The sequence below is a fragment of the Homalodisca vitripennis genome, chromosome 8 (genome assembly GCF_021130785.1).
Source record: "Homalodisca vitripennis isolate AUS2020 chromosome 8, UT_GWSS_2.1, whole genome shotgun sequence".
Lineage (NCBI taxonomy): Eukaryota > Metazoa > Arthropoda > Insecta > Hemiptera > Cicadellidae > Homalodisca > Homalodisca vitripennis.
Window position 1 is genome coordinate 14,477,501 of NC_060214.1, and position 19,334 is coordinate 14,496,834.

At 36.8% G+C, this 19,334-nt stretch overlaps 1 protein-coding gene across 4 annotated transcripts in view; it reads right to left on the reverse strand.

The window, feature by feature from the left end:
- The window catches only part of LOC124367334 (BMP-binding endothelial regulator protein), a 192,561-nt gene that overhangs the window by 69,177 nt on the left and 104,050 nt on the right, over positions 1 to 19,334 (reverse strand). For 2 of the 4 annotated variants that reach the window (XM_046824075.1, XM_046824074.1), the window contains exon 3: positions 6,805 to 6,890. In XM_046824075.1, coding sequence (XP_046680031.1) covers positions 6,805 to 6,890 — 86 coding nt within the window. Of the gene's footprint in view, positions 1 to 6,804; positions 6,906 to 19,334 lie in introns of all 4 variants that reach the window. The other 2 variants (XM_046824073.1, XM_046824072.1) reach the window with 1 other exon arrangement.

Genomic DNA, 19,334 nt, shown 5'->3' on the forward strand with positions numbered 1-19,334 from the left:
ATAGTTTTAAAAACGATGATAATTAAAATCAATGGTTCAACTAGACAAGCTGTTGATACATATTATCTAAACGAGAGGTATTAAAAGACAATCTAATAAACGACAATATGGTTCTTTGTTTGAGGTTTGTTTTTGAAGGTGAAGGACTGTGAAGGAAACAGGATTTTCCGGACATATGCCGGCATTCGGTGATAAAACATATCAGTAACACAACGTTTAGTGATCTGTATCTTATCTCTTCCTCAGGTGAATATCTAACAAAACACACAGTTACAATCTAGTTTAAAATAAACAAATCATACTAGAGTTCTATGTGGTTGGTCGGTGAGTGCAGACCTATTGTAACCTGCATTACGTATTTCAGCTCTAATAATTAGTGTTTTTATTAAATGTATGTTTAGAGGTAGTGTGCATGGAAATGAGATTCCTGATTTATGCGTCTCACAATACTGGTACGATTTTTTTTATTTTAACCTAGACTGTAGTTATGTTTTAGGTTATTCACCTGAGGAAGACCTCAGATCGCAGATTTCGAAACGTAGTGTTACTGATTGTGTGACTGAACGATGGCAAATATCCGGGGAATGCGGTATCCATGACAACAGTAAATACATAAACAGCAGGCGAGCGGCGAGTGATTCAAGATCAATGAAGAAAGTCAATAAGCTTCTGAACTATCAGCTGACTTTGGAATGTTCAATTGGAGCGGAACGTCGGTATGGCCTCATTTTGGCGCCAACACATGCGGCGTTCACGGCTGCTCGGGCTTGGACAGTGTGGAAACAGTACAGTTCTGTGGAGCTGGAATTCAGCCTTAATCACCTCTTATCAATGTTGAGCTATTTTTAAATGTTAATAAGAGTCCACCCTGTTTATGTTTCAATAAACATTTGATTGTGTTTGAGGGACAAAGAATTTACTGGTTTTGATTCCGGTAATTGTATCATGTTTTACAGTCATCGTCCTTTAAGATAACTTCCTTAAAAATAGAAAAAGTTTGATCCCTTTAAGTGTAATAACAGGTATTTAAATAGCAGTTTTTTCAGACCTGATCCAAAATACAAATGGCTGGAGATAACAAGTTTATACACTTTTTACAGTATATAAAACATAGCTTCAGAGGATGATGAATCTTTAACGATTTATTATTTAAATAAATTACTATTTAAAAATTGACATTTTTACAAGCAAAAACACTTTATTCACCATCTTCTATATAACTAATGTAAAACAGTTAAGTACTTTTCTCGGTCCCTTAAATATTGCTTTACATTTTTAAAACTCATGGAATGATAAATAAAAAAAATGATTCCTCTCTTGAGAAAAAGCACCTTAAAGAGTGGCCACTAAAACTCCTAAAACATTTAAAATAATTAATTCAGTCAAACACCGACTGCACAATGCTCAGAGATTCTAAAAGTTGGTTAATTACAATCATAAAACTCATCAATTGTAACTTCCAAATAAAATATCATATTGCTTATTTTTGTTTCAACGCCCGCCTCTTTGGGTTTTAACGACGAAAACTCTTTACACTAGGAACAAGTAGGGAAATCCCATTCAGATTCCATCTAATGAATTCAATTTGAAACGAGTGATTAAAAAATAGCCAAGTGATCGCAATTGGTAAGGAACCAAAAGGGGGTTCCGAACCAGGTAGGCATCGATCTGATTGTATTGAAGAACTAATCTACAGTGCCTACGAGGTCTTATGAAAAAGCAATTCATTAATTAATGCAACTCTTGAGATCAGCAAATTATTCAACAATGTGTCTGTGTCTATAATGTATATATGTATATTATTACTTAAAGAAACTACTTTAATACTGTACAAATTATAAAATTGAAATTCAACTCCATGAGAATTGAATTTTATACATAAACACTGTTAATAATTATTGCGAAAATACGAACTCGCAAACCAAAAACCTCGAGTTGTCTATTAAATGCTCAATACACCATTAACAAAACTTGTCCTCAAAGGACAATTACTTGTTGTCTATGACAGACGCTTCTGTTCGGCCGATCTCAGGGCGAATGGATACCAAACAGAAGCGAGCTGTTGGGGCCTCGGAACCTGACCTCAGTTGGAGGTCGTCCGGTCAAAATAAACAACCGGTCATCGAGCCCTGCTTCCTCAGTGGGGCAAAACTGAGGCGGTTCTGTAGTTTAGCACTGGCCTGTGTCAACTAATAGAGGGCACTTTAATGTTTTATAAGGTTAAAAGGTGTCGCAAAATTTGAAAACGATATTCATCGTTTTTCTGTTTTTCATCCATCACAAATAAATGCACTCCACAAGCAACGCACGCAACTACAAGTAGCGAAATGTTTATCTCGAACATAACCTCAAAATTCAAGACGAGTTGACGAGAACAAGTTAGAGGCTAGAAGCAGTGATGCAACGGTGGGATTGAAATATCCCACCAAAATGAAATTGACGTAATGAAATTGTTTACATTAGTTTGTAACAGTACTGTACATTATATGAGAGTTTATATCATATCTATACAGACGAGGTGATAATCTATCCACTACTCATAGAGATTTTCTTTTTAGTTGTTTCAATAGATAACTGATCAAACCTGTAGTTTTGGTGTTTTCAAACATAAAGTTCAATGTACCGTATTATACTATTCAAATACTAAAATAAATCTCAGTTATAAATATTTTTATTCGTTATAACTCTTAGGTTAACATGTTAGATAAGAACTTCAAATATTTATTTGTTGTATAATTTTTTATGATAATGTTAAATGTAAGAGGAATAGTTCAGTACATTTTAGCAAAAACGAATTCAAGATGGTGACCACTTTGAAATAGCTCTCAGCTAATGTCAATTTGAATTTCATTAGCAATAAATGACGAGTTAAAATGTTTGCATAAAGATTTGAAACCGAGCATATTCACTTGTGGGCAGTATGGACACTAGATTTATAGGCTTTATAGACTAAACCAGTTATGAACAATGGTATGTCTTGTGATTGTGTTGTATATTTTATAGAGCATCACATTGGACAATGTAATTCGTCCATACCAAAAATGCTTAGGGAAGGAATTTGACGTTAACAGAAAAAAGATAACATTTTAAATATAGGATTTTCTCCCATAGCATTAATTTTGAACGTGTTTATGAAATAGATAGCACTGGCAACAAATTATAATTCAACGGTTCACACAAAAAAGAGAGAAAATCAATAAAATATTAGGTTAAATAATCTTTTGTATACCTAATTTGTTGAAAAATAACTGAGAAATCAGTTTTTTTAAGCAGTGACAAATACGAACAAATAACCAAATTCTACCGAATGAATTGTACATTTTTATTATGTACAGGAAGAGAGAAAAATCTGTCCTCGCGATATCTCGAGAACAAAATAATCTATAGACTGGAAATTTTGCGCGAAACTTCGTTTCTATTATGAGCAACATTGAGTTCGATGATGATGCATGTCAATCTATGAGATTTGCGTGAGCGTTAGTGAATAATTTTACACTGGGCTTACGGGTAACCGTGATGGCAACGAGAAAATTGTAGAATAAATAAATTTGTAAAAAAAATGAGTGGAATCAATTTACATTTTTAACGTATTACATAGCAACACATGTAACCTAATAAAAAGAGCAATGGACTTTAAATTTTGTATGCAATCTTAGCGAAGTGTGTGCATCGTAATAGTACCTTGTTTTTATATTATGTTTACTAAAATGCCATTTACCCTCATCGTCACTCCCTTTTGACCCTCATAACGTTTAGGAGGTTGTTCTTTTTTTAGGGATTAATCACTAAAGATCCCACTTTTATCCTACATGTGCTAAATAATGAAGATCAGCTCTTAGTTAAATTTATTTGTCATTTGATTTTGAAGGCTTTCCTATCACTTTGACACATCCGGTTCAAACATTTCTGCAATCATAAAAAGGCTGTTTATAATTTTCGTTGAGGATTTAAGAAATGTTAACTATTATTTTTTAATATTTCGCAAGGTTTTATCACGTGATAGCTGAGATTTAATGAGAACTCCGAGCTCATTTGTCCGAATCAAGATTTATCTACGTTCCTTGACTCAATGGCAAGGTCAACTGTTCAAATCTGAGTTACGAAATCGTGATAGTCCCATGTGATCTTTTTTGGAAACAACTGAATTCGATTAAATGTTTTATTTCAACCCCAGCATTTATTATTGTGAAACCAGGTTTGCTTCAATATGAATGTTACGTTCAGCTCCAGTTCACCTTCCACTTAGCGTATGAAGTCTACGCTGTGACAGGTTTGATGACTCCTGGAATCTGGAGTCAACATCCATCTGAAAAGATCCATGAATAGCTAGGTTCAGGGGCGTAGTCAAATGGAGGTCCGGTACGATTTGGAACGCTCTTACCCTTCATAAAAGGGTAGTCGGTAGAGATCACTATATAAGTGATCACTATAAACTGCTAAAAGTGCGAAAATGTTACAACTTTGATGGAGATTTAAAATCATACGAAATGATCTTTGAAGATTCTCTGCAAAGTGTTGGAAGTCTATTCCTATTCCGATGATGTTTCCAAATTTCCTGCAGCCCTAACCACAATAATTATTTGCAGACTGGGTAACTAGTTCAATTTCACCTTGATATTGTTCAAATTTTAGTAACATATTTAGCACAAGAATACTATTTACAGCGTTTTTCCATATACCGCTCATATTCCCTCTAGATTGACATATAAACTCCCCAGGGTGTTTATACAGTATATAACATATAAATATTTATAGGATCATCAGGGATAATTTCCTGTAAAATGAGTGATAAACTCCCAACGTTACCTAGAAACTCCTCAGGATGATCTTTAAGTTCAATTTCCCAAGTTCCAGGATAATCTATAAACTCCCCGGTATGATCTATAAACTTCCTAGGACGATCTATAAATCCCCGAAGATAACCTATAGACTCCCCAGGATGATCCGTATAAACAGAGCTTTGTCAGATTCTAAGAGAAGGCTGTTCAAAGAAACTTTTTCGAGGATAATTCGATTATCCCGCCAAATCGGGAATATCTGAAACACTTCAAGCCACTTGACCATTTCAAACCTCAGCTAAAATATGAGATATCTAAGTACCGGAAATGCTTTTAGGACTGCCTCTTTCGGAACCCTCCGTCCAAACAAACCCGGAAGAGCATCAAAGGGGAAACGGGCGATTTGTCAGCGAAGGCGTTGTTTTCACCGCGAACTCTTGTTTTCGGACAGGAGCATTAATGGGATTCCGCTGGAAAAACAAGTGGGCAGTGTTGGGATGGCAGAAAAATCCAGACTGTTTGGTTTAGCGAGCGACTAACACTTCATCAGTCACCCGGCGGTCGATAGAGTGGGAGGGGGGAGGGGGAGACTGAAGTGTCTATGACTTTGACCGACGTGTTAATGTAGACAGAGAGGCCGCGAGGAAATGTTATCGACTTATCAAAACAATCGATCGATCCGCTTTGATGATTCACTTTGACTGCTGAATATGTGAGTGTTACACAATCGATTGTGGGAAATAATATATCAATTATCGAATGAGACCTAAATCGGTACTGACGCATGTGAGTGATTGGATGGATATAGTGTGGCAGTATTGCAATGGCTTTAGGGTGGAAGGTATTACAGGGAGAATGGAATAAATATAAATTTAAATAAATTAGCTGGGCCTATTTAAAAATAAAATTTTAAGTGCTGTATTTCAAACCTGATTTTCATATGTATATTGTTAATTTTTTAACGCTTTTGGGTTTTATCCCTCCTCACCCACCCACTTTGGGTACGCCACTGCAGTGTTAAATTCGTAAAAAAATGTTTGATGAACCAATCAAGTAATATATGAATATTCAAGTTGAAACTTAGAGATTTAAAAATATTACTTATTTATGTTTGTTACACGTGAAGACACAAAAAAGCTTGTTAGTAGTGCATAGTTATGTTTAATTAAAAAAAATCAAATTGAATTACTACAAGTTTGTGTAAAATAAAAAGATACCCTTTCTTGGAAGCATAGGCTACTGCAATTGTTTTATGATATTTTGACGAAAGTAAAACCATATTGTATTAACCATGTCCTGTATGTAATATGTATTGATTTATACGAGTATATGTCTAAATCCATCATTGCATGTTTGTATTTTTTCAATAATTTTTTAATGTTTTTTAGAGTAGACTCAGTGTATTTGGAATGTTTTTGATGATTATATACTTTTGTTTATATAGCTTTAGTCATAATTTTTGTTCTAGTACTGTTTATGTAAAAGGAGTAATACCGCATAAGTCCGATATATTTTCTTGTGAAATGTATAAAAGGTGGACTCTGAGATTTTAAATGTTTCTTCTGTATTGCTAGCCTTCATAGCTGGCTAAGGAAGGTCTAGTATTTTCCATAATTGCAAACTGCAACAATTTTATTATTTTTGAGATTGAAATAAATCATTATCATAATAACGTTTTTATTTCTAAGAAATTGCACATATTTACTTGATGAAAAGCGATTAAAACAGTGTTTTAATCCAGAACTTTCTGGATTATAAGAGCCAGAGTGTTATGTAACTTTATACATATTCTTCAATGTTGTAAACTTTAAAGAATGAATTTGAAGAAAGTAAAGCGAGTGTTATCTCTTTAATTCAGTGCCGAACACAAGCGTTACGAACTTCTGTTTTGGACTCTGTGGAATTCAAACTACTTACATTACCACACTATTACACTACTTATCACATTAAAATGAACGTTTTGAGGTATTCTGTTGATGCATAGTTCTCTCCTAGGATGTACACGGTATCATGAGTGTTCACCTACCTTACAAGTGCAGGTAAAGCAGCGGGACTTGCTGATGTTGTCTGTGTTGACCACCTCCCCCTCGTTCACGCAAGACTCGGTCTTCCCTGTAACACCAACCCCTGGAATTACACACAGTACTTAGTGGACAACTAGGGTAGTGAAGAGAACAGACCCACCACCATAACTGGGAAATGTCAGAGGAAATGATGCAGAGGGATGATCGCTTAGAGCAAGAAGACGAGGAAACCCAAAATTGCACTTTTTCCTAAAAGGATCTTTGCGGTACTTCCGGAGTATTAAGGATGGATACGATCTTGTAAGGACCGCCTCCTGTTGAGGTCCCTTGAGGAAGGATATCAGACACTACCTCAATTTTTTGTTGAAAGTTTGTTATTGACGATGGATATTTATCCCCCGACTATAGTATATCTTTTTGTTTTATTCCTGATTATTGTCACTATAATTGTACCTTAAACCCCTTTAGAGATGTCTAACGACTTGAGTACTAGACCTGGAGCAGAAAACAATTTGACTGTACAAGCGAAATGGAAAGGTAACAAAAGGGTTAACAACATTAAACTATAATTTTTTATAAAATTATGCTGCCCCTTGCTTGATACACTTAAAACTGCTTTGTTATTGACGACGGGAGGTTTGAAAGGATAACAGGATTTCGGATATTTGCCATGGTTAAAGGCTATAAAAGGTATAACACAACGTTTCGAGGATTGGAATCTATCCTCTTCGTCAGGTGGGGAGGTATTAACACATACAAAAGGACTTGCATCCTGTGCAGTGGAAACGCCTGGACTGAACTCCAAGCAGCTTATGGGTATGTTTGAACCCCTTTCTTTCCCTTCTTTACTACTTTCTGTTCGTTATTTTTTATGTATTAATACCTTCCCCACCTGACGAAGAGGATAGATTCCAATCCTCGAAACGTTGTGTTATACCTTTTGTAACCTGTAACGATGGCTAATGTCCGAAATCCTGTTATCCTTTGACTACCTCAGTCATGTCATCTTGGAAGAAAGAGAGGGTAGCTCTGTTCCGGTATCTTCCAGTCAACTATGGGCAGATGCCACCTTAGTATCTCTTGTTCAGGCTTTAAAAAGGCTTTAACATTAAGGGAGTCAAAAGTCATCCTCCGCAGTAAACTAAATATCTACTAGCCCTTTTTGCCCCAATATCCCGGCAATTGCGGTTCGTGATGTGCCGCTCCTGGACACCCATTGGGTTACCCAGACTTAAGTGACATCGGTTTATGCTGTTCCCATTGTGGGTTCTACCAACCAGGGGGTCAGGAATCGTGAGGGAAGTCAGGTGAAAGAAGTTATACATTGAGTTAGCAATCACCAATTTAGAAGATGACAAAGAGTAGTAAGATAATACAGACTGCATTGACTTTGTAGGTCCTTAGTAAGAAGTTAAATTGTGTTAATAAGGGCGGGCAATCTTGCAAGTGACATTAACGTTAAGGTAGACATGTTCCATGCAGTATTGATAAGAGAAACAGATCTTTTTCAAGGACGTAGTCAAGCGAGAGGGTTCAAGAGGTCCGGACCCCTCCAAATTTTTAAAATTTTCAATTACTTTTTTCAGTAAAGGATTATTATTATTTCAATAATTCAGTATTACTGAAATGTACTGATAAAAGATCGTACTCAACAAAGAAACGGGTCAAGAACTTTTTAAGGAACAAAATGGGGCCTTACTTTCTGTCCACTACGGGAAAATATCAGTTGTCTGGACCCTCTCCAAAGATTTTTCCTGGCTACGTTCTTGGTCTCATTAAAGCTACCCTATAATCATCCAATACGCTAAATACATTTTGAAAAAGTAGCGTCCATGAAAATTGATCTTTCGTCTGATAAGTATAGTTGAGATCTGATAATGAGATTAAATATGACAAGATAACAGAGGTTTTGGACGAGTAGAAAGTCATATTTTCTTATACATGAACAGAGAAACGAGCTTACGAAATTATTGTATGTTATTGTTTTTATTTAATTTATATTTTTAAACTTTTTGTAGCATAAATCACACTAACCTAAGCGGTAAGTTTTCATGGAATGCCAATGTGCACCGACAGTACTTTTTTAAACCAACCTTTTTGACACCCCCAACCACGTGTTTTCTGCGAAAACCCAAGTCTATTCTGACTCTAAAGCTCAGGCTATAAGTGTGCTGCATAAAAGCTACTGTAATCACGTCCCTAGACCATACGGTACAGGTAAGGCTGCTGCTCTCAGGTTTCGTTTCTCGGCAGGTCAATAAAAAGTTACAAATATGTTTCGACCAATTTCTCTTATACACGTTTAGTCAAACTAATTAAAATAGTGGCGTATACAGAACCCCTTAGAACAGCGCGAGGAGAAGCGTTGCAAAGCGAAGCTCATTCGAGTTGTAGTTGACTCGATTACTTTAATGATGTCCACGATTTAATATTTTCAAAGAGGTTATGACAATCACCATAGGAAATCTCACAACGATGATAAACACAATCTGGCAACCGAAAGCTCTCATAAAGACCTGGAGTACCGATGGCTGAGCTAACTCGTCTGATTTTGGATTTTACTTATACATAAAGCGGGTTCAAATCTTGTCTGTACTTGTATTGCATCGACTCTCCCCCTTGTTGAGCTTGAAAGATACTCGCACAGGCCAGTGGCCCATGGGGACAAACAGAATAAGGCTTAAAGGGCGATTGGACTCCCCTAAAAGGGCGTAAACGTTCCACTTAAAACTCTTCAGCACTCTTCAATCCTCATTCCATTTGATAAGATCACCCTTCAGGACAGTGGCCAATGAGGACGGGCTTGAAACGAGATCGTCCTCTCCTTTTTTGACGTATTATAAGACCATTAAGAGTATAAAGTTCCACTTAACATCCCCAGCTCCAGTTTATACAGAGACACATCCAGCCGTCTTACAATCAAATCGAATTCCAATCAGAACAAAGGATCAGTTCCGAGAAGCGCGATGTTGAGATCTATTCGCAGAATGGCGTCTGCTAGTTGTCTTTGCTCCGGTGTGTACCTGCCGTACATAACCGTCACAAACAGTCTGGAGTGGAAGAGAGAAGCCTTGCCAATATCAGCTGTTGGCTGTTACTCCACACTGCAGTTCTCTGTTTACATCTGGTGGTACTGTACAGACTTGGCGTGAACCCACGTTACCTGTTGCCAATCCCGGCTAAACCTTGATCGCTTCACTTAGCTTTTCATTTTTCTTGTGGCTCTGATCTGTTCAGTTCCCTTGTGATTTTGATCCTACCAATAAATGATCCGTGAGATTTTGAAAATTGTGATCCTTATGGATGTGTATATCTCCCTACTATTACAAATTACAATACATAACATTTTTGGTGCCGGGATTAGTTCCAAAAAGTTTTGCCTCAGTTTTAAACCAATTTTAATTTTGGAAACTGATATATCGGCTACGTACGGCGGTTTCACTTTTAAAATTCACAACTTTCGTTCATTATAAACCTTACTTATCAAGGTAACTTCCCTAAATACAGAAAAAAATTAAAGTATAGATTTCCCCATAATAAACTCTATTTTTAGTGTAACCCATAAGCCGTATTAACAGATCATATTTTTAACAATTCAAAGCAATGAGATACTAAAAGTTACGTTTCTATGGTGAAAACTTTATGGATTTTAGATGAGAAGGAAACAGGATTTTTCCGGACATTTACCATAGTTCAGTTAAACAAAACATCAGTAACACTACGTTTCGAGATCTGCAATCTGATCTCTTCTTCAGGTAAATAACTAACCTAACACACAATTAAAAAACTAGCTTTAATTTTATTTAACGATGGCAAATGTCCGGAAAAAATCCAGTTTCCTTCACAATACTTCCATCGTTAAAAATAAACTTCAAACAATGAATTTGAGCTGAGTTCTTACTTATAACGCAGTTCTAAATTGTATCCTCATATTTAAAGTGGAGCCTTAATTGAAAGGCCACGGCTTACTAGCGTTCCCTTTGAAACCCTCGAGTATTGTTAAAAGTGTATTCATCAAGTTTTGTGATTTTAAAAGCTTAACACTGTACAATTTGATTTAATAATGTAGTGATTTAGTAATGCTCTACTTTAAAAGTTGGGATTTTTGCCTCAGTACGTAATAAATCTGATAAGTGATAAAACTAACACCTGTGTACGCTTTGTTTATAGAAGAAGATGGTGAAGGTCTTACGGCGCACAGACCACTGAACGGCTCACCTGTACTACTTTTTTGGCATCCCCAAGAAACTGTTTGTGCTCTTGTGAATAACGCTTATTTGCAAAGTTGATTACTCCTCTTGAACTATACGAGTTGAACTGTATTAACAATACAATTTCTAATGCCTTTTTGTTACAAAAGTACGTCAAATTATAATTTAGAACAGAATCTGCCGCAGGGTTCAGGGAGACGCCCGTAATGACCAGCCGACTGACACCCAGTTGCAATCCAAAACCCAATCTGTGCTCCACTCAAGGTGGTCTGGTTCTCCATGATGTCAAGAGGGTACCTTCACGTGACAGAGGAAAATCCTAACAAAAAACCATCCTCAAAATTACTGTACATCTCTAAGCATTAGTCACACAATTAGTCCTAGAAGAAATACGTAAAGACCAGATGAATGAGTGTGATATAGCAGTCCAAGTCAAGAAAAATGTTCACGTATGTCCCTGAAAGTAGCAGTCAAGTCAAGAGGAGCTTTAAAATGTGTCCCTGAATGTAGGACTCCAAGTCATGAAGAGTTTTAAAATGTGTCCCTGAATGTAGCAGACCGAGTCATGAGGAGTTTTAAAATGTGTCCCTGAATGAAGCATTCCAAGTCATGAAGAGTTTTAAAATGTGTCCCTGAATGTAGCATTCCAAGTCATGAAGAGTTTTAAAATGTGCCCCTGAATGTAGCAGACCGAGTCATGAGGAGTTTTAAAATGTGTCCCTGAATGTAGCATTCCAAGTCATGAGGAGTTTTAAAATGTGTCCCTGAATGTAGCAGACCGAGTCATGAGGAGTTTTAAAATGTGTCCCTGAATGTAGCATTCCAAGTCATGAAGAGTTTTAAAATGTGTCCCTGAATGTAGCAGACCGAGTCATGAGGAGTTTTAAAATGTGTCCCTGAATGTAGCATTCCAAGTCATGAAGAGTTTTAAAATGTGCCCCTGAATGTAGCAGACCGAGTCATGAGGAGTTTTAAAATGTGTCCCTGAATGTAGCATTCCAAGTCATGAAGAGTTTTAAAATGTGTCCCTGAATGTAGCAGACCGAGTCATGAAGAGTTTTAAAATGTGTCCCTGAATGAAGCATTCCAAGTCATGAAGAGTTTTAAAATGTGTCCCTGAATGTAGCATTCCAAGTGATGAGGAGTTTTAAAATGTGTCCCTGAATGTAGCACTCCAAGTCATGAGGAGTTTTAAAATGTGCCCGTGAGTGTAGCATTCCAAGTCATGAGGAGTATTAATGCATGTTTATGATTTTAACGGCACAAATTATGAAGGATTTTTACACTATTTGTGAGTTTACTGGATGTAACTTGTTAATTACTGAGGGAAAGTATATTGCATTCTCATGGAGACGGGCGTAAAGATTCAAAAGATATAAGTAACGGATTTGAAAGCAATGGATTGTAAGTAAAATTAATATTATTAAATGAAATCTTTTGACATCTTTTCTTAATCACTCTTAAAAGAATTGGACTATCTATTTGTAATTTAACCATCTTGCCCTCTTATCCAAGAAGAGATATCAGGACGGCATTGACTCGCCCTGAGCTTGCCATTGACTAGTGGCTCGTACTTTGATAAGCCTGTCAATACTATAGAACTCTAACTGTAGAGGACTCTAATCTTTTTATAAGTTATTGCAGTGCTGTTTGCGTCGTCTCTATGGACTGATAGAGTTCGTATTTAACATCACTAATCAAATTCGTAACTGCTCAATTTAAACTCATCCCTGGCTGGTTTAGACCTGCCAATAGAACTTACACTGGGTACAGCAAAATCCGGTGTACCAATAAATCTGGACAGCCCAAAGATGTACAGGAGTGCACATCACTAACAGCAAATGTTGAGGTTAGCAGGTCTAATTTTCTGTGAGGATGACTGTTTGAGTGAGAAAGTATTTCTCTTCCCTGCTTTGACTGGAGAGGCTGCAACAGATGTAGCCTTTCATTCTTCCAAGGAAGCGTAGCTGAGATATAGTGCTATCCCAAATTATGATTGATGTAACATGGGATTTCAAAAGGTGGCGGTTCCTACCCCAAACTTAACCATCCTGAATACCCTGTGAATCCGGAAAAGTCCTTCTAGGACTAAATGGAAAAGGGGATTCCTCCGCTCCTTCTTCTTCCTCTACAGAAAAAAACTGCTCGAGATAACACCTATCCCATCTTATGGTTGATATAACATGGGGTTCCGAGAGGTGACGGCTCCTACCCCGAACTTGCCCATCCTGAATATCCTGTCACTCTGAAAAGTCCTTCTAGGACTAAATTGAGTAAGGGGTTTCCTCATCTTATTCTTCTGCAGAAAAAAACTGCTCGAGATAACACCTATCCCATCTTATGGTTGATATAACATGGGGTTCCGAGAGGTGACGGCTCCTACCCCGAACTTGCCCATCCTGAATATCCTGTCACTCTGAAAAGTCCTTCTAGGACTAAATTGAGTAAGGGGTTTCCTCATCTTATTCTTCTGCAGAAAAAAACTGCTCGAGATAACACCTATCCCATCTTATAGTTGATGTAACGTGGGATTTCGAGAAGTGGCAGCTTCTACTTCAAACTTTACACTTCGAAAAAGTCCTTCTAGGACTAAATGGAAAAGGGGTTTCCTCATCTTCTTCTACACAACAGAACTGCTCAAGATAACACCTATCCCATCTTATAGTTGATGTAACGTGGGATTTCGAGAAGTGGCAGCTTCTACTTCAAACTTACCCATCCTGAATAATATCCTGCCACTCCGGAAAAGTCCTTCTAAAACTAAAAGGGGTTTCCTCATATTCTTCTTCTACAGAAAGGCAGTTGCTCAAGATAACACCTGATCAGAAACACAGGAGCTACCACTTTGATACCCGGCCGAATTCTACACCCGGCCGGCGAGGAGCTGCCCAAGGTGTTCCAGATGGCGTGAGTACTACGCCAGGTACGCCAGGTATAAGCGTAGGCAGCGTGCCAGCAGGGCGTTGCGGCGGCGGGTGGCGCGTGCATCTACGATGTTTACAGCGGTTTGTTGCAAACCACCGCGATGTTTAGACTGGCAGTGTCTGCCAAATGTCGACCCAACTGGCTGTTTAACCCGATAATAATTATAACCACCATATTGTACAGTCCTGCTCAAACAACCGATTGGAGTTACGGAAAGTAGGTCGTACCGATGCTGCTGGCTACCAGACGATTCTAATAGTTAACTGAAATTCCCCAACTTGGTGATTTAAAGTTTGAGATAGGATCTGCCAATAATTCGAAATAAGCCAAATGGGTAGGCCACAAAAATGAGAAAGGGTATCCATTGCAAGCTTTAATCTTCAAAAAGGGTCTGCCCAAATCCATTGGAGGTTGGACTTAGGATGATTTGAGGTTAGGTTATATTCTAGCAAGTAGCCTAACGACGGGTTCAAGACTTGAATGATGTGCTTCTGTAATAATTAATTTTCTCCATGGAAATTCACTAATATAATTTAGTGGTTTGTGAGCCAGAACATATCATAAATTAAAATTTCTAGATTATCTCGTTAAATACAGTTGGTTGTAAAAAACTGGTCAAAAGTTTAGGGAAAATAGTTTTAGTTACAAAAACAAAATTAAAAAACAGTGTACAAAAAGAAATAAAACGAAACGTAACGTATATGTGGTATCCGATGGTGAATCATGGGTTATGGTTTGGCAGCATGCTATACACAGCGGGACCGAAAACTATACGGTTCGGATTCCATGTTGACACCTGAAATATGACTTATTTAATCTCTGTGTTATATTATCTTGGAGGAAGCTACAATCCCTTTACACATTATACTCTCATCCGTGACCATCTAATTGAAGAAAGTTACCATACGATTTTGAGTATTTCAACAAAAGCTTTTTATCTTGCAGTCTTAAAAGTAAAGATCGAATTTTACAAATGTGTATAAGCTTCTAGGAGCAAGTGTTGAAATAGAGTACTAGCACAGAGGGAGTTTTCATTATTAAAGTGAAATTTACAGGAAGTGTTCACTAAAGCATGTCAATGGAGTGATATTAAAAATTGTCAAGTGAATTTTATGTCAAAAAGGTGGTTTTAGTAAAACATATAATATTAAAAAATAAATGTTTGATCTGATGTATGATAAAGAAAATTTTAAAGTTGAATGTGCTATACATTGGTGTATTTTTGAATTGCAGATTTTGGCGGGAATGTGTGGGTGGATTGCCCGCTCACGCACTTCTAACTCATAGGTCACAGGGCGAGGGCAATTAAACTGGGAATTGTTGATTATTGACTATCCATACAATAATAATTAATAGGAAAAATGATGCGACTAGATTTCAAAATTTTTGTGTACAAAATGAGTTCAGAGAATCCAGCTAATGTCGTTGGGTTTTACAAAGTGCTAATTGCAGGGTATCATCTTTCGGTATTTGACAGGCTTGTGTAACGATTGATTAAGTCATCAGCCAGTTGTGACCTTTGTTTGGGGTCACCAGCAATTGGTGAATAAACAAGGCGACGTATCAAGAGCAAATGAGCGATAAATGGTTTGTGTTGCCAGGCAAGAAAATCGCCTTCTTGGAAATGTAAAAGGCAAATCCTTTTTGATTCACCATCTGATACTAGATACACATTAAGTTTTTTTTTCATTGAACTAGACACTTTTTGTACACTCTTTTGGAATTTTGTTTTTGTAACTAAAACTATTTTCCTTATACTTTTGATCAGGTGTTTTACGAACCACCTGTATTTAACAAAATAATTAAGAAATTATAATGTATGTTGTCTTTTGGTTCACAAACCGCTAAAATTCTATTAGCAAATTTCCGTGCTCGAAATTGATTATTGGATGCCATTGTAAATAACTTCGGGAAGTTATAAGTTATATAATGATCCTTGCACCTAGAATACCTTTTAAATTGTGTATTAAACTTCATAAAATTGTTTATTAAAATTCATATTTGTTTTCAACCTGCAGACTACATTTTAATGAATTTTCCTCGGTTTGACATAAAATTACTTTCAAAATTGTCTATAATATAATAGATAACTGATTAAAGACGGTGGGATTACGAATTCACTAAAATATCACGATAGGCTGGCACAACTTCACTAATTGGTAGTTGAAAAGAACAAACAGTTTCATATAAACATTCCTATTTCACTTCAATTAGCGTCTCTTTCGTCTTTTATTTAAAAAAAAACCATATCATAAAAATTTCTATTTGAGAAAGAAACTTTGCGTTTGTGTTAAGCTGATCAAAGGGACATTAACCATAAATAAGTAAATAATACCACTTCCATATAAACATGGAGGCATTTAAAAGTTTTCGGAATGACGTATTACGAAAACGGTCAATTCTACAACAAATTTTCAAGAATAGTTTTTTGTTGGAAATCTGATGACAAATCATACGATACCAAATTTGAGTAAATTGGTTCGATAATGCAAGAGTTGTGGCTGTTTTAGTTTTTGGGTTTATGGAAAATTTCATAGTGGATAGAAATGTTCCATTTGAAATCAAACTACATTGTGATGACTGATGATGCTAAGAAATTAATTAAGGTAGTGCTGACGGTTCTGGGTTTGAAAAATAATTTTTTATATTAAAATTTAGAGTTCTTTAAGATAAACTACATTTATAATAAAACGAAAGTACACAAATGTTTTAATACTTCTTGTAAAATCACAGCCATTTAAAGTAGGCAATTATGTGATCAGGTAGACGTGAAAAACGGCTGAAAATAAATATGTACATTTTTACAGTATGTACATGAAACAAAGGATCATAGAGTAATATTTTTTTACTTATAAAGCAATTTAATGTCTATAAAAAGACTATTAAAAGCTGTTATTTTCTTTCTTGTTATTGAAATATAACTTTCTCAAAATATACATGAATAGAAAATGTTGCAAACCTTGAATCTATAAAATAATTACAATCCAAAAATGACCACCTTGAATATGTTCAGCACTTAAAAATAAGAATATAACTCGTAAAAAAGTACCCTTATTAGACTTTATGCGCTTAAGAAAACATAAACACCCAACTATTGGGTGTTGCTCATGACACCAAATTTTCATATTTCAGGGACATATCTGGAGGGTAACGGCTAGAAGGCTTGTAAAAGCTCGAGATTCGCTCCAACTTCTGAGCTGGGAATCTCTTTATCTTGGATTTGCTCTTGAACCTTTCTTGGCCTGTCAGTTGGACTAGATTGAGTGTTGAATGAACAATCAAATGTTATTGGAGATTATTTCTATTTTTACAATCCAGAGAAGATTACGTCACAATAGTGATGCAATATAGCATAGTCATGGATGAGTAAGATTATGTAATAGAGTTAATTTATTTTCTGTAAAAAGGAAGAATGAGTATTCTCCTTCAAAGTTTTTGATTTGTGCCGAGAGCTTAAAAAGCTTCGATAAAGTACTTCCCTAAAATGTAGTTTGATTGATTTTATCAGGAAAACATGATTGATATATGTACACCACATGGCGCGTAACAGGCATCGCTGAGGTGACATGCAAAATTTCAAGTATATAGCTCATTTCATTCTGAGATGTCCTGCAGATAGACAGACAGGCAATCATACAGAATATTAATTTTACACCCCCGGCAGAGAAAAAAGAAATTATAGCAACCTACTGATAAATTAGTCTTTGTTGATAGACTTCAAAGACGCTCTGCCAAATCCGTGGATGAACATAATCCATCATTGAACATATTCTTTTACTTGTAAAAATAAAGTTTCATACAAGACTTAGTCTGCAGATAAAACCTTTCTCAGGGTATCTTATGGATTGTACATGCTAAAATAACATATGATTGCAATTAGTTTGTTTGCAAATTTATTTATTCTGCGATTTTGCAGTTACCATCATAGTTACCCACTAGACTAATGTAAAAATTCTCTCTGACGCTCAGCCCAACTGCGTGAAGTGATATGCGCTATCGTCGTTCTCGATATTGTTTATAAACTAAGCTGCATGGAAAATTTCAAGTCTGTAGGAATATTTCATTCTCAATATACCGTGCAGACAGAAAAGGAATGCTTCCAGGCACTCGAGTGGCTACAATCAGCATATAAAAGTTCTTTAATATTTATATCGTTACACCACAAATTTCACTTATTTTATAGCAACCTCCTTTATCAATTAATAGCTTAAAAAAGCTTAGAATAAGGAATATTCAATTTACTTAAAGGTTTATTAAATACCCATAACCATAATGGAAAATCAGAGACTAATTGCTTTACCGTGAAAGGTGGGTTTGAGACAGATCGTTCCATTAATTGGTACAACACACATGTAGCACAATTATACAATTAATTAATAGCTTGCAAATGTTTTCATTGTTAATAGAATTTTTTGCGATTCCGTGAATTCTCCGTTACGAAACCGGGGAAAAACTCTCGCCAAGCTATCTAACATATGACGTCACTGCGGTTAGAGCAAGGTCAGCAGGCAAGGTGAAGGTCACGTCGTGTCGTACATGTCAACCGTTTCCCCTGGCACAGCAGGACTCCTGGGAGATGTCGAAATGAGTCCGGAACACTGGACTCGATGAACAAACCATGATGGGCCTTTGGAAAAATCAATGGAAAGTAACGTTGGAACAGTGGCAAAATACGAAGAGTGCAGGTGTTGGATCTCTCTGCAGGAGAAGCCATGAGTTGGGTCACTCTGCAGCAAGAGCCAGGTGTTTGATCACTCTGCAGCAGGAGCTAGGAGTTGGGTCACTCTGCAGTAGGAGCCAGGTGTTATATAACTCTGATAACTCTGCAGCAAGACCCAGGTGTTGGGTCACTCTGTAGCAAGAGCCAGGTGTTGGATCAGTCTGCAGCAAGAGCCAGGTGTTGGATTACTTTGCAGCAAGAGCCAAGTTTTGGATCACTTTGCAGCAAGAGAACAGGTGTTGGGTCACTCTGCAGCAAGAGCCAGGTGTTTGATGACTCTGCAGCAGGAGCCAGGAGTTGGGTCACTCTGCAGCAAGAGCCAGGTGTTGGATTACTTTGCAGCAAGAGCAAAGTGTTGGATCACTTTGCAGCAAGAGTACAGGTGTTGGGTCACTCTGCAGCAGGAGACAGGTGTTGGATCACTTAGAAGAAGAGCCAGGTGTCCATCATAAAACAGTGATTGATGGTGGATACCCCTCTCCTATAAATAATGAGCGGCCGGTTGGAGCCACGTGATGCGCATGCCCAAGGATAATAGTATTCCATCAATACGCGAGAGGCTTCTTCATTATTCAAGCGAATAAAACACAAGTGTGCTTCCATTTAACGAGATGTTGTGTCAATCATCTCTGCAAACCTGTCGAGAGCAAGGACTCCTTGATTAAAGCTCTTCACG